Here is a 22,363-nt window from a genome sequence, read left to right on the forward strand (position 1 = left end):
GCTCCGGCTTCTCCCTGCACCCGGCAGGATGCTCCCACCCTGCCAGGCCTGCCCGGCGTGCGGCCCCACCTCCGTGCAGCGGTTCCCCACGGGCCGCACAGAGAGGGCCACCCCGACAAACCTCACAAAGACGAAAACCAACGAACGTCCCTTCTTGAAGAGACCAGCCTTCTCGGAAGGCGATGCGTTCCGGTCTCGCCTTCCCCTCACTACCCAGACCGGACACCAGGTCTCCCATAGCAACTGCGGTCAATAGCAACTAGCGCCCCCGCCAGGCCAGTGCCCTCTGCGCAGGCGCAGAAAGGGGCGGGCAGAAGGCTTCCGCTCGCGCCCAGAGTCCCTCGGAAACAAGGGGCGGTGCCTGCGTGATGGCGTCATGGGGTGAGGTCTCGGGCGGCGGGAAGAGGCGGCGGGAGAATGGAGGCGCAGGAGAGCGGTGGTGGCAGTGGCGAGTGCGGTGCCCAGGACCCTGACCCGGCCCCCAGCAAGGCCCCCGGCAGCGCCGGCCAGTACGAGCTGCCGTGGTGAGGATCCAGGCCATCAACGATGGGTTCTCTGGACATGTGGGTGGGCGAGTGGCGGGCCGTGTGTCCCGGGGTAACCCAGGGGCGGGAGCTCATTTGGGGGTCACCTGAGCGGAGCAGGAGGCCCCGGGGTGGTGTCCAGTAGATTATTATTTGAAGAAGGCAAGGGATGTGGGTCGCTAAGCCCACCTGGGGTGGAGAGTGACCAGTCTGTACTCTGGAAGCGGGGTCTTGGTCAGAACAATGCTAATTGTGATAATAGCCGCCCGCTGCGACCACCCACTGGGCACCAGGCGCTGTGCCAGCCGCGACTCTGATGGTCGCTCGGCGGGAAGTGTCGGACGCAGATTCGGAATCGGGATGGTGTGAAGGCACCCGCCTGTTTTCCGTGGCTTGCTCACTTTAAACAGCAACATCCTGGGCAGCTGGGAGGAAAGGTGACGTGGGAAGTCACCTGCCAACTGGCGCAGGTGTAGGGCAGGCTCTCCACTCGGTTCCCACTCCCTGTGCGCACCTCTCGGAACTCTCCACTGGGCGTGGGAATGGTTTCCTCCCTGTCCGCTGCGTATTCCCATCCCTCCAGCCCACCCCTCTTCTTGGCGAGAGCAGATACCTAAACGAAGGGCAGTATAGCTTACTGGAATATCTATGCTGCGCTATCCAGTATCCCCGCCACTAGCCACATGAGTCTGGTGCTAGTCCGAATTGAGATGGGCTTGTAAGTGTACAATACACACCGTATTTCAAGGACTTAGTTTTAAAAAAACTCATTAGTAGTTTTTATATTGATTACGTGTTGAAAATGATAATATTTTGAATATATTAGGTTCTCTAAATTATATTAGTAAAATAACTTAACCCATTTTCTTTTTACATTTTTAAATGTGACTACGAGAAAGTTTAAGATTACATATGTGGTTTGCATTATAATTTTCACACATGACCCTGTTTTAGATGCTTAAGATACTTCAGTGTGCAAAACAAATTCTGTTGTCACAGAGCTTACATTTGATAGAGAAAGACAAAGTAAAAAGTAAACAAGTAGACATATAATATATTTGATGGTGACAGCTTCTGTGGAGTAAATCGCTATGGTGGTCAGGGAAGGCCTTTGATGAGATGATATTTGAGTAAAGACCTGAATTCAGGGAGGAAGCCATGTGGCCATGGAGGCAGAGAGAGCTTTCAGTCAGGGAGCAGCTATGAAGGTCCTGAAGGAGGAGTATGTTTGCCTTGTTCAAAGTCTAGCTGAGAGGGGCTTCCCTGGTGGCACAGTGGTTAAGAATCCGCCTGCCAATACAGGGGACATGGGTTCAAGCCCTGGTCCGGCCAATACCGGGGACACGGGTTCAAGCCCTGGTCCGGGAAGATCCCACATGCCGCGGAGCAACTAAGCCCGTGCGCCACGACTACTGAGCCTGTGCTCTAGGGCTCGCGAGCCACAACTACTGAGGCCGCGTGCCACAAATACTGAAGCCCGTGCGCCTAGAGCCCATGCTCTTCAACAAGAGAAGCCACTGCAATGAGAAGCCCATGGACCACAACGAAGAGTAGCCCCCCGCTCGCCGCAACTAGAGAAAGCCCGTGCACAGCAACGAAGACCCAATGCAACCAAAAATAAATAAATAAAATAAATTTATTAAAACAGAAGAAAATCTAGCTGAGATTTCAGCTCCAAACATTCCCAGGTGGCGATTCCTCCCTCCTCTGGGCTTCCACAGCCCGTGGTTTTTATAAGCAGTTTAGCATTGTAGTGGGATCTGCCAAGCTGTATCTCCCCTCTAGTGGGAAAGCCCTTGAGAGCAAGAACTATGTTTTGCTCATGTCTGCACCTTCTACCTTCCTCCCGTTGAGTGTGCTAACTCCTTACACACCGCTTGGCACCGGGAGGGGGCTGAGTATGAAGAATAAATGAGGAGGAACAAGCACGCTCCATCTGCTGACCTTGGAGGAGAGCTGTCCCTTTGTTTTCTGCAGTATGTGGCAAAAAAGCTTTGCATGCAGCTCCTTCTGGTGCAAAACCAGTACCTGGAGGGAGTACAAGCTAAGAGTAAACCAGGGAGTATAATAAAGGGCAGAGGAAGTCCTGATGGTCAAATCATTGCAGATCTACTTCCACTTCTATTCTCAGAGCCAGAGAAAGTCACTTTCTTTCATAGCATAGCTTGCTTAGTAGAAGAAGTATTGGTCTGAAAAGGCCACTAGGCTGTCCAGTCCACACAGCCTAATAGGATCACAGGATAGGCCTGCGGTTTCTGTCTAGTCAGCCGTGCTGGGCACCTGGCACAAGTCTGTAGACAGTGGCAGGTAAGGGATGAGAAGGGGGCCCAGTTGCATCCATGTCTGTCAGAGCAAATGATGTCAGTGCCGCGTGCGCTGGACCTCTGTTGTGATGGGCAGACTGTGTGGCCACACAGTGTCACATTTCTCCAGATGGCCTGCTCTGGCCCTTCTCCAGCACCAGCAGGTGTTTCTCTGCTGTGGCGGGTTTGAAGTCTTGGGTGCACAATTCTCATGCGCTTGACTTTTCAAATGGCACTCGGGCATCTCTTTAAATTTAAAACCTGCAACCATTTGATGTATTTTTTTTGAATGTGTATCATCTTCTGACAAAGCTCCCAGAATTGCCCTTTAGTGCTTTCTTTAGGGTAGCATGAAAATAGCCGTGTCAACATCTTTATGCATTTTCTTAAAAACAGGGTTGAAAAATATAGACCAGTAAAGCTGAATGAGATTGTCGGGAATGAAGACACCGTGAGCAGACTGGAGGTGAGTTTTTAAAAGAGGATCTTGCATCTCATTATTGTGACTTTGATAAACTCATTTGGCATTTGGAGGAAGACAGCCAAGATAGCGAGCTGGGGGCTGGCCACAAATCCAGAAGAATTAAGGGAATGGGAGACATTCAGTTTGGAGAGGAATCTAGAAGACAGGGTGGGTAACTTCAGATGTTTGAAGGACTGGCTCATTGGAGAGGGCTTATCAGACTTGTTTTGTATTCTTCAAGAGCAGAGGTGGCAAACTTTGTCTGTAAAAGCCGCTGAATAGATATTTTAGGCTTTGCAAACCATATAAAGTCTTTGTCAAATATTCTGTGTATTTTTTTTTGGCCGTGCCGCGTGTGCAGCTCGTGAGATCTTAGTTCCCCGACCAGGGATCGAACCCACGCCCCCTGCAGTGGAAGCGCAGTCTTAACCACTGGACCCCCAGGGGAAGTCCCTTTGTTTACTTTTTAAACAACCCTTTAAAAATGCGAAAACCATTCTTAGCTAGGGAGCTTATAAAAACGGGTCTCAGGGTGGACCACCCCCACTCCCCCCACCTTTCTCTCCATCATAATTGCTAAGCGCTGCCTAAAGCGACTAAGTGACAAGGCAGCAGACTTCAGGATGACACGAACCGGGAGCAAGCAGAAACATTCAGCAGTAGAGCAAGCTTTGAATTCCCAGCCCTAGAGGTCTTTAGGCAGAATCTAGAAGCCCAGCTGTTTGAGACATGACAGAGGCGGTCTCTGCAGTAACTGGGGCTTAGACTTCAATAGCTACCAAGGTTATTTATTTATTTTACAGACTTATTCATTTGGCAAATATTTGAATATCTTCTCTGGGCTAGTTACGGTGTGGTTTTAGGAACCGTTGATAAAATGGTGAACAGACTAGACCTGAGCCCAGCTCTGCGTGGGATTTACAGTTGAACCGGGGCAGCATTAAAGTCGGCAGGCCATGTGATAAGCACTCTGCCAGGGGACGTACAGGGGCTGTGGGGGCATGTGGGTTAGTTCAGGGAAGAGTTAACCTGCTTACAGAGTCCTAATTCCCAAATGGAAGAAGTGACACCAAAGCTAAGTGAGTGGGAGTCAGCCAGACTTGGGGGGTTGGGGGTGGAGAGAGGGGAGGAAGCAGGAACAGCATGTGCAAAGGCCCGGAGGTGAGAGAGAACATGGCTTATTCTACGGGGGGTGGGAATGCCATCTGAGTAGAATACAGAGTAGTGCTTTCCCGACATAAATGGCATACGAATCGCCTGGGGATGTTGTCAAAAATGCAGGTTCTGATCTGGTAGTTCTGGAGCGGGGTCAGAGAGTCTGCATTTCTGACACGCTCCCAGGAGGTGCCGATGCTGCTGGTCTGTGGAGCCCACCAAGTAACAAGGCTGTAGAGCACGTGTACTGGGGGGTGGGAGGGGTGAGCTGGTGAGGTGGGCAGGGCCTCGCGAGCCAGGTTTAAGGGTTTGGGTCATCCCAAGAGTTCCAGTCAGGTAAAAGTGTTTTCAGAGATGTGTATTTTAGAAAATTGGTTATGTTACCGTATGGGAAATGGATTGGAGTGGGGCAAGATTAGAGGCAAGGAGACCAGCCAATGGCCTGTTGAAAGCAATGCAGGCAAGAGGTAATGGGCTAAGAAGAATCTAAAACAGAGTAGATATATGTATATGTATAACTGATTCACTTTGCTGTACACCTGAAACTAACACAACATTGTAAATCAACTCTACTCCAATAAAAATTTAAAAAAATAATAATAATAATTTTTAAAAAAGAGGTCATGGGCTAAGAAAGTGGCAGTGGGCTGAAGAGAAGGACGTGGTCTCCAGATAAAGGAGAAAGAGGGGCCCAGCCTTTGTCATTGAGGGGCTGCATGGGGTGAGGGGGAAGGCCAGTCAAGGATGACGGTGACCTCCAGGTTCCTGGTGTGGGCGGGAGGGTTGATGCCGTTGACAGTCCACGGAAGGGGAAGCATGGGGGGGCCTCAGGTTTATAGGGGAAAGTGCTGAATTGAGCTTTGAGTGTGTTGACCTGAGTGTTCCACGGGGCATCCACGTGGAACAGTCTGTAGCCACGTTTGCTACGCGGGCCTGTGTGGCTGGGGAGACCTGGCTCCTCAGGTTTGCCGATGAACCAGTTTTAACGAGCATTTCTTCCTTCAGGTCTTTGCAAGAGAAGGGAATGTGCCCAATATCATCATTGCTGTGAGTACTGGGTCCTGGCCCTGTCGGGCGTCTTGGAGTGTGGTTTTCGGCCCCTCTGAAGCGCTTTCTCATGTACAGAGCTTCCTCCTCAGAGAAGCCCATGATCACCAGAGCCCACACCATTCCCACCTCCCACTTGGTCAGGCCTGCGGGTTGGTTGCCGTATTGATCTGGTGTGTGCTATGGGTTGGGGTCGGGTTGGGAGGGTTCTAGGCGGGGGGTGAGCGCAAACAGTGGTGAGCAGTAAATCGGGAGTTCTCGTTACGTTCATTCTGTTGGCTTGAAGCACTTACCGGAGATCTCATTCCTAGGGCCCCCCAGGAACCGGCAAAACTACCAGCATCCTGTGTTTGGCACGAGCCCTGCTGGGTCCGGCCTTCAAGGATGCCGTTTTGGAGCTCAATGCCTCAAATGACAGGTACACCTGGGAGTTAGGCCTGAAGGGTGGCGAGTGTTTTACATTTTGAGCTGTCATAGAGACAACCTTTTTTCAGGTCTCTGTAGCACTTATAGAGCTTGTTTTGCTGTTTGTGTTTTCCTTTAATCTTTCCAATGAAAGAGAATGGGGGTTGCTGGCTTGTTGATGTGGCATCATAAGCACTTGACTTATTGGTTTAGTTTTTTTTTTTTTTAATGGAGATTTTTAAAATTACTTTTAATTGTGCTGAAATACACATCGCATAAAATTTACCATCTTGGGACTTCCCTGGCGGCGCAGTGGCTAAGAATCCGCCTGCCAATGCAGGGGACACGGGTTCAAGCCCTGGTCCGGGAAGATCCCACATGCCGCAGAGCAACTAAGCCCGTGCGCCACAACTACTGAGCCTGCGCTCTAGAGCCCACGAGCCACAACTACTGAGCCCACGTGCCACAACTACTGAAGCCCGTGCGCCTAGAGCCCGTGCTCTGCAACAAGAGAAGCCACCGCAATGAGAAGCCTGCCTGCTGCAACGAAGAGTAGCCCCTGTTCATTGCAACTAGAGAAAGCCTGCGCGCAGTGATGAAGACCCAACACAGCCAAAAATAAATAAATAAATAAATTTATTTAAAAAAAAAAATTTACCATCTTAACCATCTTTAAGTGTACAGTTCAGTGGCGTTGGGTACATTCACATTATTGTACAACAGATCTCCAGAACTGTTTTCTTCTTCCCAAATGGAAACTCTATACCCATTAAACAACAACTCCCCATTCCCCTCCCCCAGCCCCTGGAACCCACCATGTGACTTTCTGTCTCTATGAATTGACTATTCTAGGAACCGCACACAAGTAGAATCATACAGCATTTGTGCTTTTGTGACTGGCTTATTTCACGCATATTTCAGGTTCTTCCATGTTGTAGTACGTGTCAGAATGTCCTTCCTTTTTCAGGCTGAGTGGTATATACCACCATGTTTTGTTTATCCATTCAGCTGACAAGGGACACTTGCGTTGCTTTCATCTTTTGAATATTATGAACTGTGAATAATACTGCTATAAGCAAGGGTGCACAAATATCTCTCCGAGACCCCGCTTTCAATTCTTTCAGATATAGACTCAGAGATGGAATCACTGGATTATTTGGTAATTCTATGTTTCAATTTTTGAGGGACCGCTGTACTGTTTTCCATAGTGGCTGCACCATTTTACATTCCCATCGACAGCACACAAGGGCTCCCTTTTCTTCACATCCTCACCAACACTTGTTATTTTCTGTTATTGTTAGTAACCATCCTAATGGAGGTGGGCTGCTGGTTTACTTTTTTTTTTTTAATTTATTTTTGGCTGCGTTGGGTCTTCGTTGCTACATGCCGGCTTTCTCTAGTCACATCGAGCGGAGGCTACTCTTCATTGCGGTGCGTGGGCTTCTCACTGCGGTGGCTTCTCTTGTTGCAGAGCATGGGCTCTAGAGCGCAGGCTCAGTAGTTGTGGCACACGGGCTTAGTTGCTCTGTGGCACCTGGCATCTTCCCGGACCAGGGATCGAACCTGTGTCCCCTGCATTGGCAGGCGGATTCTTAACCACTGCACCACGAGGGAAGTCCCTACTACTTTTTTTTTTTTTTTTTTAACATTAAATTTACCATCTTAACCTTTTTGTTTTTATTAGTTAATTAATTTATTTATTTTCGGCTGCACAGCGTGGCTTGTGGGATCTTAGTTCCCCAACCAGGGATTGAACCCCCGCCCACGGCAGTGAGAGAGCCGAGTCCTAACCAGTGGACTGCCAGGGAACTCCCCCAGTTTACTTTTTAGACATGGGTTAGTAGAGGATTATGAAATGAGGACCTGTTGAACAAAATGTCTGCAAAGTCTGCCTTTGGTTATTCCCTGAGGACGTGGTTCTCTACTCTGCAGCATTTTCCTGGTTTTGATGATGTACACAGACCTGAAACGGGCTCTGTCCTGTGAATGCAACTAACAGCTAGCTCCTCGGCTGCCATGAACACGCCTGCAGTCGAGCCGTTTTGTAAATGCCGATTCCAGATGGCAGATACCAACAGAAGACTTTGAAAACTTTGGTGGCTCTTAATTTTGTTGAAGAGAGAATGGCCCATAATTGCAAATATTTTCAATTTTAGATTTATTAGAGGGATCCATACAATGGCTTTTTTTGTTTCCTTTATCATCTGTTTCCTTCCAGGAACCTTATTATACACACCTGCCTTCAGCTTTTGATCACTTACAAACTGTACCCTGTAAATGTGAGCGTTCGAATATCATCAAAGATGAACGAATACTGTCACATGTTGTTTTTTTTTTAAATACAGTTATTTATTTATTTATTTATTGGCTGTGTTGGGTCTTTGTTTCTGCTCTCAGGCTTTCTCTAGTTCCGGCGAGCGGGGGCCACTCTTCATTGTGGCACTCGGGCTTCTCATTGCAGTGGCTTCTCTTATGGAGCACGGGCTCTAGGCTCACGGGCTTCAGTAGTTGTGGCATGCAGGCTCAGTTGTGGCTTGAGGGCTTAGTTGCTCCACGACATGTGGGATCTTCCCAGACCAGAGCTCGAACCCGTGTCCCCTGCATTGGCAGGCAGATTCTTAACCATTGTGCCACCAGGGAAGTTCTGTCACATGTTCTTTTAGCAAAACAGCATGGTCCAAGTTCTTGTCACAAGACATTGGGGAGCTAAGTCCTTCCTGTTGAGTGACTAACTGGGTGAAAATATGTTTAGTTTTTGTCCTTAGAAATATGTTCACGCCTTGATTCTTAAGTTTGAGAAAATCCATGGAGGATTCTGGCATCTGAAGACTCGTAGTCTGAAATTTTGTTTATGTGATCAATTTCACCATCATCATCAGAGTCTAGAATCCTGCTGTCTCTCTGCTTCATTTTCTGACTTGTCTAATAATGATGAAACATCTTCCGCTGTCATTTCTTTTCTCTGACATTATGGGTAGAAAATGAAAAATTTTGAATTTTCGGCTGTGGTCAATGAAAGCTTTCAGATAGTGTATCTGAACTACTTTTGTATCTTCCAGAAAGATAATGTAGTACCTCACGAAACAATAAAAAACTGAAGGATGAGGCGCAGTAGTAACAGTTTTTCCGAATATTGCATCGATCTTCTAAGCATTTCCATCATTCTTTCATTTTATTATTTTAGTCTTTTTTAGCATAGTTGGGAATAATTGATGAGTAATGATGAAATAAGTACTAGGATGATGATGTAGCAAACATTTTAAGATATAGGAAGTGTAAGATTACTGAGACCCCCAAAATGTATCTTAGATTATAAAGAGTCCAATGGACCCATATGATAATTGCAAGATAAAATGAGTTTCATTCTGTTTTTAAAAAGTAAGTAAATGTTTTCCTTTGTTCTTCTGAAGACCTCCAAGAAGGAATAAAAGTAATGAATGACAATCCTTATAAATAGTTAGATTGCCCAAAAAGAAACTGAAAAACTAAAGTTGGGTCCATGATGGTGTCCTGAGGGTTAAAAGTCCCCGTGAAGGTGAGTGAATTGGTCTCAGAAGGTGACAATAATATTGTGGCTCATTGTTTCAGGGGCATTGACGTTGTGAGGAACAAAATCAAAATGTTTGCCCAACAGAAAGTCACCCTTCCCAAAGGGCGACACAAGATCATCATCCTGGATGAAGCAGACAGGTAGAGTGCTTTGCCAAGAATTTTTTACCTTGATCTCTAAGTCTTTTATCTGTCTGTATTAAATCAGGAGGAAAAGCTCTCACCTTTGCACTTCTGTGACAGATTTGCTTATTACATCTTGAAGAGAAATTTAATAGAGGCCTGAGCCTTAAACCTGATCTTAATTAAGTAACTTACAAACATTTGTCTAAGACAGTTAATGTGTTTGTTCCAGCATCACTTACATGCATAATTTAAATGATTTTTTTAAATTGTGGTGAAATATATCTAACAGAAAATTTACCATTTCAACCATTTTAAAGTGTACCATTCAGCAGCATTTAGTAGATTCACAATGTTGTGCAATCATTATCAGTATAAATGAAAAAATGTTAAGTGCCGTTTAGAAAAATAACAGTAATTCATGTTCTTTGAAGAAATTTTTAAAGATATGGGTAATTTCTTGCTTTATTTTATCTCCTGTTTTTCTACACTGTGCATTTTTACATAGTTGAGATGATAATTATAATTTTTGTATCCTGGTTTTGCCTTTTAACGTGAAGAGCAGAGTTGCATGTTATTATAATCTTGTTGTGAACATAGGTTTTAATTGCTGTATTCTGTTGCATTCTGTTCCATAGTGGGGACACACCTTAACCATTTTACTGCAACATTATTTACAGCAGTAATAGCCGCTAACATTTATCCAGCACGTATCTGTAAGCATTTGCATTATGCCAGGTGCTCTGCTACACACTTTACGTGTTATTGTTTTATTTAATTGTCATAACAACCCTCTGAGGCGGGCAGTAGCATTATCTCCTTATAGGCGATGACACTGAGGCTCAGATAATTTGCCTAAAGGTCCCACAGGAGTGGATGAAGGAGCTTTGAGGTGAGCCCAGGCAGCCTGCCTGCAGGGCCTCTGCTCTGTCCGCGTGCAGCCTGTCTGCGTGAGACCCGCACGGGGTCCCGGAGAGAGACTGAGCATGCCCAGTCAGGAGTATAGGCTTCCCAGGGTCCGTAGGAGGGGATTTGTGTCCCGTGGACCTTGGGTCCCAGCTGCAAACCGCCCCTTGTGTTTTTCTTCTCAGCATGACTGATGGAGCCCAGCAAGCCTTGAGGAGAACCATGGAAATCTACTCCAAAACGACCCGCTTCGCTCTTGCTTGTAATGCTTCGGATAAAATCATAGGTGAGGGTCGGCTCTGCGTGGCTCGGGGTCCACGTGCCGTTCACGTGGGCTCTTTAGCCGCAGAAGAGAAGGGGCTTTTTGATCACCTGCCGTGGCCTGAGCACTGTATAATCCGCTTTCTCATTTAATCTTATATAATTCTATGCGGAGGTATTATTAGCTCTACCTTAGATATGAAAAAAACATGGAGCTCAGAGGGGTTGAATAGTTTGCCCAAAGTCTCACAGCAAGCCGAAGAGCTGGGATTGGAACCCCAGGTCTGTCTGACTCTTGCATCACAGGCACACGTGATGTTTTGGTATCCTGTGCGCAATGTCACGGTCATGGCCCCTGTGCAGACGTGCTCTTGTGCTTTCTGTGTGTCCGGAGCACTTGGCACACAGTGTGTCTGCATGCTGGGTTTTGTCATTACCAGGAGCTGCCTCCCCTGCGAAAGCTCACACGCTCATCTTCCTGACCTGGCGTTGGTCCTTCCAGCCCCCTGCCTCCCTCCCTCCTTCCCTCCCAGCAGTCTGTCTTCTTCCTCACCGCTTTGAGCCCTCCCGCCTCAGTGTCTCAACTTCCTGCCGGTTTCACGTCCTTCCCTTTCTGATACAGACTGCGAGCACAGTCCAGCTTTTTTTCACTCTCTCTCTGACCATTTCTCACAGCTCTCTTGTCCCTCTGTCCTTGCCTCACATCCGCCCTGCTAACCCCCAGCCTGTGTAAGCTCAGCCGTCTGGCTCCTCCTTCTCCACCCAGACAAGTGTGGTACCAACCATGATGCCCCCCACAGAGTCATTGTCTCCAGCCCCAGTGGGCTCGTGTCCCTTGACCTTCCCCAGGTCATGAATCTGTTCCACAAACATCTACTCTGTTCTTAGTAGGTGTCAGGCACCGGGCTAGTGCAGAGCAGACAGAGTTTAACAAGAAACGTTCTCTACCTTCAAGACACCCACGGTGCAGTGGAGGAAACTGTGCTAAAAGGTCTTGATTTATGGCCGTGTATGTTGCTTGTCTCCTTACCAGTGGTAGGACCGGTCTGGGAGGGCAGGAGCCGTGTTATACTTAAAGAACTGCCCCCACCCCCCAGTGCATTTTTTTTTTAATTTAAATTTTTATTATAAATTTTATTGTAAAAGTGAAATGAACAATATCCTAGAAGTCAAAATGCTACCTACAGTTAATGGCAAGAGTAGGGAAACTACAGAGTCCAGGTTTTACCAAATAATGTTCAACTTTCCAGATCAGCAGCTTAACTGGAAACAACATGAACTTTGTAAGCAAACAGATTTCACATCAAATCCCTGCTCCCCTAACTAACAACTGAGTCAAACAAGGTAGCTGTGCTATCTTTTTTTTTTTAAAACATCTTTATTGGAGTATATAATTGCTTTACAATGTTGTGTTAGTTTCTGCTGTATAAGAAAGTGAATTGGCTATATGTATACATATATCCCCATATCCCCTCCCTCTTGCCTCTCCCTCCCACCCTCTCTATCGCACCCCTCTAGGTGGTCACAAAGTACGGAGCTGATCTCCCTGTGCTATGCAGCTGCTTCCCACTAGCTATCTATTTTACATTTGGTAGTGTATATATGTCAATGCTACTCTCTCACTTTGTCCCAGCTTCCCCTTCCCCTTCCCCATGTCCTCAAGTCCATTCTCTACGTCTGCGTCTTTATTCCTGTCCTGCCCCTAGGTTCATCAGAACCATTTTTTTTTTTAGATTCCATATATATGTGTTAGCATACAGTATTTGTTTTTCTCTTTCTGACTTACTTCACTCTCTATGACAGACCCTAGGTCCATCCATCTTACTCCAAATAACTCAATTTCGTTTCTTTTTATGGTTGAGTAATATTCCATTGTATATATGTGCCACATCTTTATCCATTCATCTGTCAGTGGACACTTAGGTTGCTTCCATGTCCTGGCTATTGTAAATAGTGCTGTAGTGAACATTGTGGTACATGACTCTTTTTGAATTATGGTTTTCTCAGGGTATATGCCCAGTAGTGGGATTTCTGGGTTATATGGTCGTTCTATTTTTAGTTTTTTAAGGAACCTCCATACTGTTTTCCGTAGTGGCTGTATCAATTTACATTCCCACCAACAGTGCAAGAGGATTCCCTTTACTCCACACCCTCTCCGCGTTTATTGTTTGTAGATTTTTTTGATGATGGCCATTCTGACCGGTGTGAGGTGATACCTCATTGTAGTTTTGATTTGCATTTCTCTAATGATTAGTGATGTAGAGCATCCTTTCATGTGTTTGTTGGCAATCTGTATATCTTCTTTGGAGAAATGTCTGTTTAGGTCTTCTGCCCCTTTTTGGATTGGGTTGTTTGTTTTTTTTGATATTGAGCTGCATGAGCTGCTTGTATATTTTGGAGATTAATCCTTTGTCAGTTGCTTCGTTTGCAAATATTTTCTCCCAGTCTGAGGGTTGTCTTTTCGTCTTGTTTATGGTTTCCTTTGCTGTGCAAAAGCTTTTAAGTTTCATTAGGTCCCATTTGTTTATTTTTGTTTTTATTTTCATTTCTCTAGGAGGTGGGTCAAAAAGGATCTTGCTGTGATTTATGCCATAGAGTGTTCTGCCTATGTTTTCCTCTATGAGTTTTATAGTGTCTGGCCTCACGTTTAGGTCTTTAATCCATTTTGAGTTTATTTTTGTGTATGGTGTTAGGGAGTGTTCTAATTTCATTCTTTTACACGTAGCTGTCCAGTTTTCCCAGTGCCACTTATTGAAGAGGCTGTCTTTTCTCCATTGTATATTCTTGCCTCCTTTATCAAAGATAAGGTGACCGTATGTGCATGGGTTTATCTCTGGGCTTTCTATCCTGTTCCATTGCTCTATATTTCTTTTTTTGTGACAGTACCATACTGTCTTGATTACTGTGGCTTTGTAGAATAGTCTGAAGTCTGGGAGCCTGATTCCTCCAGCTCCATTTTTCTTTCTCAAGATTGCTTTGGCTGTTCGGGGTCTTTTGTGTTTCCATACAAATTGTGAAATTTTTTGTTCTAGTTCTGTGAAAAATGCCATTGGTAGTTTGATAGGGATTGCATTGAATCTGTAGATTGCTTTGGGTAGTATAGTCATTTTCAAAATGTTGATTCTTCCAATCCAAGAACATGGTATATCTTTCCATCTGTTTGTATTATCATTTATTTCTTTCATCAGTGTCTTATAGTTTTCTGCATACAGGTCTTTTGTCTCCTTAGATAGGTTCATTCCTAGGTATTTTATTCTTTTTGTTGCAGTGGTAAATGGGAGTGTCCTTAATTTCTCTTTCTGATTTTTCATCATTAGTGTGTAGGAATGCAAGAGATTTCTGTTCATTAATTTTGTATCCTGCTACTTTACCAAATTCATTGAGTAGCTCTAGTAGTTTTCTGGTAGCATCTTTAGGATCCTCTATGCATAGTATTATGTCATCTGCAAACAGTGACAGTTTTACTTCTTCTTTTCCAATTTGGATTCCTTTTATTTCTTTTTCTTCTCTGATTGCTGTGGCTAAAACTTCCAAAACTATGTAGAATGATAGTGGTGAGAGTGGGCAACCTTGTCTTGTTCCTGATCTTAGAGGAAATGGTTTCAGTTTTTCACCATTGAGAATGACGTTGGCTGTGAGTTTGTCATATATGGCCTTTATTATGTTGAGGTAGGTTCCCTCTATGCCTACTTTCTGGAGAGTTTTGATCATAAATCGGTGTTGAGTTTTGTCAAAAGCTTTTTCTTCATCTATTGAGATTATCATATGGTTTTTCTCTTTCAATTTGTTAGTATGGTGTATCACATTGATTGATTTGCATATATTGAAGAATCCTTGCATTCCTGAGATAAACCCCACTTGATCATGGTGTATGATCCTTTTAATGTGCTGTTGGATTCTGTTTGCTCGTATTTTGTTGAGGATTTTTGCATCTATGGTCATCAGTGATATTGGCCCGTAGTTTTCTTTCTTTGTGACATCTTTGTCTGGTTTTGGTATCAGGGTGATGGTGGCCTCGTAGAATGAGTTTGGGAGTGTTCCTCCCTCTGCTGTATCTTGGAAGAGTTTGAGAAGGATGGGTGTTAGTTCTTCTCTAAATGTTTGATAGAATTCGCCTGTGAAGCCGTCCCCCCAGTGCATTTTGCACAGGGCTCTGCGTGGATGAGTCTGTGTAGAGATTAGAAACTGCAGTTATTGGTGGAGAAAGGTCTGGCCCTCGCTTTTCATGAAATTAATTTTTCTGGTATATATAGATAGCATTCTGATGATTTTTTAATTTCTAAAGGGATATAAGAACCATGTAAACCAAATCTCTAAAGAAACGTATTGCTTAGCTTTAGAGGAAATGGTTCATGATCAAATCACTGCAGAGATGATTTTTGAAACTGTCAGTAACAACCTCACCTTAGCTCCTGGAGTTATACCAGTTAAGGGAGAGCCCTGCTTTCTTGGAGGAAGGCTATGCCTGCTTTATTCTGACGTGTATCTGAATTCGCAGCTTTTGGTACTTCTCCAAAGAGAAAAATCTATGAAAAATCTATGAGTTTGCATATTAATTGCTTTTAGATAAGAATTCCATTGTGGTTTTTCTGTTTCGTTTTGTTTGTTTGTTTGTTTTACTTTTTGGCCGCGCCAGGCCGCGTGGCACGTGGGATCCTAGTTCCCCGACCAGGGATCGAACCCATGCCCCCCTTATTGGAAGTGCGGAGTCCTAACCACTGGACCACCAGGGAAGTCCCAAGAACTCCCGTTTCTAATTGGTCTTTCTCTTGTCTGTGCTGATAAGCCAAATATGTAAATAAGGTTCTGTCATGAATCTTCCAGATTTCAGATAAATTGAAATGAACTCTTAGGAAAGCTGTTCTTTGAAACGTCTCATCCATTGGACAGATGTTGAGCACAGTATTTTATGTGCACAGCATCTCCTCTGCCCAAGGCACAGTGGAGGCTACACCTGTATGAGGCTCTGTCCCTGCCCATCAGGGGCTCACACAAGGCGGGGGGTGCGTCCCAAAGCCAGCAAGCCCTGAGCCATCTCAGGTCCTCCCTTGTCTGCTCACCACCGCAGCCAGCCCCTCACCAGAATCAGATCCAAGGTCATCCCACCTCCCCAGTGTCTTGAGCCCCTACCCCTCCTTCCCTCACTCTAGGTCTGGCCTCAGTTTCTCCCCTTCACTGGTGCAGTGTCCCTGCAGCTTCTCTGCACCTGAGTCACCAGCTGGCTGCCGGGGTCTTCTCAGCACAGGTCTGACCCTGCCACTCCCCCACTGAACCCTTCAGTGGTCCCTCATTGCCCACACAGCCACGCCCGCCCCCATCCTAGCACACAGGAGCCCATTACCTGCAGCCTCATCTCCTTCTACCCTGTGTGATGCGGCCGCACAGTGCCTCGCGGTTCCCCAAAGCCCCTGTGCCCTTTCATCACTCTTGCCTTTGAATGTGCTGTTCCTTTTGCCTTTCCGGCCTGGAAAGCTCGTCCCTAAAGGCCCAGCTCAGAACTCACCTCCACCGAGCTGATCGCTCTCTGGCTGGGCTCCTGGAGCCGTTCCTATAAACCTCTTCCATGGCCGCGTCCCAGGGTGTGGGAACTTCCCTGTTGATGTTCACTCCTCTATCCCGGCAAACCTGAGCTCTGAGGGGCCAGGGCCTGGTCGTGGTATTCGTCCGCTGCATCCCTGGGGGAGGTAACTGGTTTCCTTAATGCACACAAACTAACAGGAACATGGTCCTTGAAAGTGTATGTGAGAGCAAAGGAGGGGCGGTCACTTCAGTCTGGGGTGGTCTGGGCCGGCTTCACGAGGAGGAGGGTGGGAGAAGAGCTTTTTCAATGATGGTTGTGATGTAAGTGGGAAGAAGCTGGGAAAGGACATCCTTGGTGGGAAGAGCTGCCAGGAGAGCACAGGTCGATTCTTCCATGGGAGGCACGCGGGCTTAGGAGAGGAGAGACGGGTGAGGTTTGCGGAAGATTTTATGTAGGAGGGTCAGAGGTGGTCTGTACTGTGACCTTGGTGGGCAGTTGAAGGGTTTGCCTGGGCAGGCAGAGGTGACGGATCAGAACATTTTGAGGAAGGCCAGTGGGGCAGCAGAGCAGGACGGATCAGAGAGAGACCCACTCGGGGCTTGGAGGTCATGGAGATGCTATTGCCGTAGTCTGAACTGAAGGTCAGGGATCGCATCCAGAATTCGGCATTCATCCATCTGGTGGTTCTCATGTGCATCAGAATCACCCGTGGAAGCTTAAAGAAGCCACGCAGGTGCCCTGTTCTCGCCCCAGACTGGCTGGGTCGTGACCTGCCCAGAAGGGCCCAGACGTACCTCATACACGGAGGTTCAAGAGCCCACCTGGGCCAGCACTCACTCTCCTGTGGGCTGTGGCACGTGGATGTCTCTATCCTAGAGGATCTTTTCCCCTTCTGGAAGCCCTGGCCAGCCAACGTCAGCCTGGGCAGTCCTAGCTGAGGCCACTATCGGTTGACATTTTGAAATTGAGCCCTGTTTGCCAAGTCCCTCTTGAGCACTGCGGGGCAGGGGTTGCGGTGCCAGCATGGCCGGGCCACGTGGCTCGTGCGGCTGCTTCCGAGTAACTGAAGGACCGACGGGGTCACGCCGTGCTTTCCTGGGGAGCCCGACTCTCTTCCTGCCTCGTCCAGAGCCCATTCAGTCCCGGTGCGCAGTCCTCCGCTACACCAAGCTGACCGACGGCCAGATTCTTGCCAGGCTGCTGAACGTCATCGAGAAGGAGAAGGTGCAGTCCACGGACGATGGCCTGGAAGCCATCCTCTTCACCGCCCAGGGTGACATGAGGCAGGTGCGTGCGCCGCCGCTTGGGCGCTGGCCTCCCGGGCTTGCTGCACCCCTCGTCTGGGGGGAGGGGGGGCGACTGCTGCCTGGCGATGAGCGTAGCCAGACTGGGGAACGTTGACCCGATACACTGGTGGGGCCTCGGGCCAGTGGGGAGCAGGCCTGCAAGTGGGGGGGTAAGCTCGGATCCCAAGAGGGGAGATGGGGCGGGCGGAGACTGAAAGTCACCCTGGCCTTGTTTCCGTTCCTCGGCAGGCACTGAACAACTTGCAGTCCACTTTCTCGGGATTCGGCTTCATCAACAGTGAGAATGTGTTCAAGGTAAAAGCTGGCGTGGGCATCACCGTCGACGGAGCGTCGTTTACCTGCCGGGGCCAGCAGAGGAGGGCGGGTGGGCGGTGTTGGGAGGAGGGGCACAGACTCGCCCCCGGGGAGCAGGGAGGGGAGCACGTCCTGCTCCCCCCGCCACCGCGCAGAGCAGGAGGGGCTGGGCTGCGGCACGGTGTGGGTGGCGGACGCGCCCCGCTGCGGCGGCAGGCCCGGGGCTTCCACGTGCGTCCCGTTTGGTCCTCACACATCCCTGCACGCAGATGTTCTCATCATTCTGGGGCTGAGGAAACAGGCCCGAGATCACGCTGAGGCTGGGGGCCGTGTCCAGGGCAAGCCCGTTCCTATTCCAGGTGGGAGATGGGCCCCAAAGACCTCCCAGTTCTTAAGTGGATTCAGAGAGTCCACTGGGCAGGTGATCTTCCCAGTGATGCAAGACAGGTGACTCGTGGCTTTGAAGCTGCCCCTTGAGCGTACATTCCTTGTTGGCTCTTGTGAATTCATCTTGTGTGAGAAATCTGTAATGATGATGTCAGAGGCTTTTCCTCACCGCACTAGGTCGACACCGAAGTCTATTTGGTGACGACTCTGGTGGTGGGAGAGGCGTTCCCAAACCTGGTTCTGTTTGCTGGAGACTTCAATGTAAACAGCAAGTGAAGACGGTGGGTACCTAGGTTGCCCAGACGTGGGTCTGCCAGGGCTCCTCCTCGGATGGTCCCCCTCAGCCCCAGACCGGCCTCTCTCTTCTGTTGGGTCAGGTCTGTGACGAGCCGCACCCCTTGCTGGTGAAGGAGATGATCCAGCACTGTGTGAGCGCCAGTATCGATGAGGCCTACAAGGTGGGTCTCCTCCCCCTTTCCTGACTCGGGGGGGACCTCTCGCTTCTTGAGCCGGGCAGAGAGGGCGCTCCCTGCGCTGGGGACTTTGCGCCACCTCATTCTTAACGGATGCTAGGAGTTGGGTACCCTCTACAGGTGAGAAAACTGGCTCAGAGGCTAAACTCGTTGCTCTAAATCACACTGCTTAAAAGTAATAGACCTGGAATTCAAAGTCATGCCTTTCTACTCGAATTATATTCTCTGCAAGAGGAATGTGTCCTCCTAGGACATGAGGAAAGAACGGCCCAGTTCCTTGCTTTGTAGAGAAAAGCCATCTTTCTCTCTGTGGAGGGGAGCTGTTCCCCCTCTATCTTCCTGGAGAGCCTGGGAATGGGCATCCTGGGACCCAGAGCCTGGTCCTATGAGCAGATTCCAGTGGGCATCGTTGGGGTGTAGGTGACCCTCAAGTCCACATGGGGGGCACTGATGTGATCTGAGGCCATTGCTCTGACTGCAGCTGGTTTCCCTCCCCCTGCTGCCACCAAACTAAGCTAGAAGCTGAGTGGGTTTAGGGCAGAGCTCGACCTCTCGTGAAACTGGCGTGCAAGGCGGGGAGACCCAGGCACGTGGCCTGAAGGGCGCCGTCAGATTTATGGACGCGGGGCTTCCCCACCCGCTGCGTTTGCCCCGGGGAGCCAAGGACTCCAGACCCTGCAGTTGGGGTGGGGTGAGCGTTGGAAGTGGGGCCTGGGGTTGAGAAGGCAGGAGGCTGAGACCACAGCGGTCATCTCTGCCCTGGTCAGGATTTGTTCAGGCCTAATCGTGCCGGGGGTGTTCATTAATAAGAGTGGCAGCTCAGAGAGTGTAGCAGACACTCTGGGGTGCTTACTGGGACGATTAAAAAGGCTTTTTAAGAGCCTTGGATAAAGACGTTACAGGGTATGGTGGTAGACCGTCTTGCAGTATGGTTTAAAACATTTGCGATACTGTCTCTCTGCCTGCTGGGAAGATCGATCACCCCACATGACCTAAAGGGTGCGGCCCACCAGCAGGGCCGCTGCGTTGGGCCGATTCTCAGAAGCACTCGTGCTGTCTCTGGGCCGATTCTCAGAAGCACTCGTGCTGTCTCAGATGACCTGTCTGCTCCCAGCTGTGTGATGGGCCTGAGACTGGTGTGGGTTTGACCTCACTTCTCCCAGTATCCTTGTTGTTCACAGAGTTACACGGCCTCCGTGTGTTTTCTTTTGTCTAGATCCTCGCTCACCTGTGGCATCTTGGCTATTCCCCAGAAGACATCATTGGCAACATTTTTCGAGTGTGTAAAACCTTCCAAATGGCAGAATACTTGAAACTGGAGTTTATTAAGGTTAGTGAGAGTAGAGCAATGCTTCTCTCGTCAAGAATGTGGGCCACGCTGAGGTTTTATTTTACTCACAGCCCAGGTGCCTGGAAGATGCTTCAGTCAATGGCCGGTCATCCTGGGGGCTGGGGATTTGTTTAAGCCAGTCCTGCCAGGCAGTGACCTAGTGTTCCTTGGAATGGCTCTCTTTATGAGAGAGGTATTTATTTGTTTGTTGTTTAAGTGAGATTAATTGAGGTGTAATTTAAATAGAGTAAAATTCAGCCTCTTGGGTGAGTTCTGTTGACAAGAGCATTCAGTCTTGTAAACACCACTGCAATCAAGATATGAACAGCTCTGTAATCTCCCCAGATGTATGGGCCGCTCTGTAGTCAGCTCGTCCCCCTAGCACCTGGAAACCACTGATCTGTTTTCTGTTTGGGGGACAGAGTTTTCTAGAAGGTCATACAAGTGGAATCAAGCAGAACGTAACCTTTTAAGTCTGGCTTCTCTCACTTCACTTAATGCATTTTGGATTTGTTCACGTTGTTGCCTATGTCGGTGGGTCCTTCCTTTTCATTGCTGAGTCGTGTTCCCTTGTGTGGGTGACCCACTGTTGTTCACCAGTTGAAGGACATTTGAGTTTCCAGATTTTGGTGACAATGAATAGAACCACTATAAACATTTGTGTACGTGAACTGGTGTGAACATGAGCCCCAGTTTTCATTTCTCTTGGGTAACTTCCCAGGAGTGAGATTCCTTGGTTGAATCGTAATCAAAGGGTTAACTTTATAGGAAACATCCAAACTTTTCCAAAGTGGCTATAGAATTTTGCCTTTGTATCAGCAATATGTGAGCATTCCAGACGATCCCCCTTCTGGTCAGCACTTGGAATGCTCAGTTGGTCTTTTTTAAGCCATTCTAATAGGTGTATAGTAGTATCTCATTATGGCTTTAATTTGCATTTCCCAATAACTAATGATGTCGAGTACTTTTTCATGTGCTCATTTGACATCCATGATCTTCTTTGAGGAAGTGTCTAAGTCTACCCATTTTTAAATTAGGTTGTTTGTGTTCTTATTACTGCGTTTTGGGAGTTCTTTATATATTCTGGTTGCAAGTCCTCTGTCAGATACGTGTGTTACAAATGTTTTCTCCCAGTCTGGCTTTTTTTTTTTCTTTTTCTTTTTCATTTTCTTAGCAGTACCTGTCAAAGAAATATCAGCATCCTTTTAGGAAATAAATTGAACTTCTCAGAGTTCATTTTCCAGCTGGAGTTTGAGTTCACTGCATCAATTTTGAGCAAACCGTTCGTTTAGATGTTCAGATTTCAAAAACTAAACTTCCTCCCTCACTTATTAACCAGATTTAAATTTGATTTTTTTTTTTTTCAGGAAATTGGATACACTCATATGAAAATAGCGGAAGGTGTGAACTCCCTTCTGCAGATGGCAGGGCTCCTGGCCAGGCTTTGTCAGAAGACAATGGCCCCAGTGGCCAGTTAGAGCGGAGAACGCATTCGCTGGGTTATGAGTCCTCGTCACTGACAGGCAGGAGTCACAGCCTTCTGATTTGGAAAAAGTGCTGCCTTGGACGGCCCTGGAGTGCATCTTCCTGGCCGTCACCTTGCTTCCAGTACGTCTCCCCTGCTCCTGGAGCGTTTACCCTCAGCCTCAGACTCGTGGTGGGGTGGCAGCATGGAAAGACCCCAGAGACCCTCCAGGGCCCAGTACCCGATCTGTGCACGCGTTGGCATTTTAGTAATAAAACCGTACAGCTTTGTCAGCAGAAAGGTGGCAGTGCAAGGCCGCAAGGAAAGCTGGCTTCCTGTCTCTGTGTATACGCCCCTAGCGTCCTACAGGTAGAAAGGTGATTTAGATAATAGACTGGACAGGCTAATCTCAATTTTTCTAGAAGCCTAGAGGACAATCCCACAGGGTGAGGCAGGGTTTGCTGTAATTTATCAGCTTCTCAGAACAGCCTGGGGCCCTGAGCCCTTCAGAAAGGACTTGGCAAGAATCACGGAGGAGGATGGTGCAGACAGGCAAAGGAGACCCTCCCACCAGGTCACCTTTTCTGTGCAAACGGGTGTACTCATTTGCTTTAGAATTTCCCAGTGAATTTTGCATTAATTTGTAGAATTGCTTTTTCTTTTTTGGCAAGGTGTTATTTTTTTCCATGTTTAAAAATTATGAAAAACATCAATTGTACATAGAGAATGATACAGTGACCTTCCACATACTCACCATCCATCTTAACAATTTTACCAACACGTGGCCAGTCTTGTTTCCTCTGTACCCTACCCCAGCACCAGCGTCCTACCCCACTCCCAGATTTTTCTG

At 47.7% G+C, this 22,363-nt stretch overlaps 1 protein-coding gene across 1 annotated transcript; it reads left to right on the forward strand.

Moving 5' to 3' along the window:
- The first annotated feature begins 367 nt into the window (after positions 1–367).
- Positions 368–21,839, forward strand: RFC2 (replication factor C subunit 2). Its single transcript, XM_082358642.1, has 11 exons — positions 368–524; positions 3,224–3,293; positions 5,451–5,492; positions 5,804–5,910; positions 9,486–9,587; positions 10,661–10,761; positions 17,387–17,544; positions 17,793–17,858; positions 18,623–18,703; positions 19,935–20,048; positions 21,416–21,839. The coding sequence occupies exons 1-11, from the start codon at positions 418–420 to the stop codon at positions 21,524–21,526; spliced, it is 1,059 nt and encodes a 352-aa protein (XP_082214768.1). The 5' UTR covers positions 368–417; the 3' UTR covers positions 21,527–21,839.
- Positions 21,840–22,363: the final 524 nt, after the last annotated feature.

This window comes from Balaenoptera borealis (genome assembly GCF_965194805.1).
Source record: "Balaenoptera borealis genome assembly, chromosome: 16".
NCBI lineage: Eukaryota > Metazoa > Chordata > Mammalia > Artiodactyla > Balaenopteridae > Balaenoptera > Balaenoptera borealis.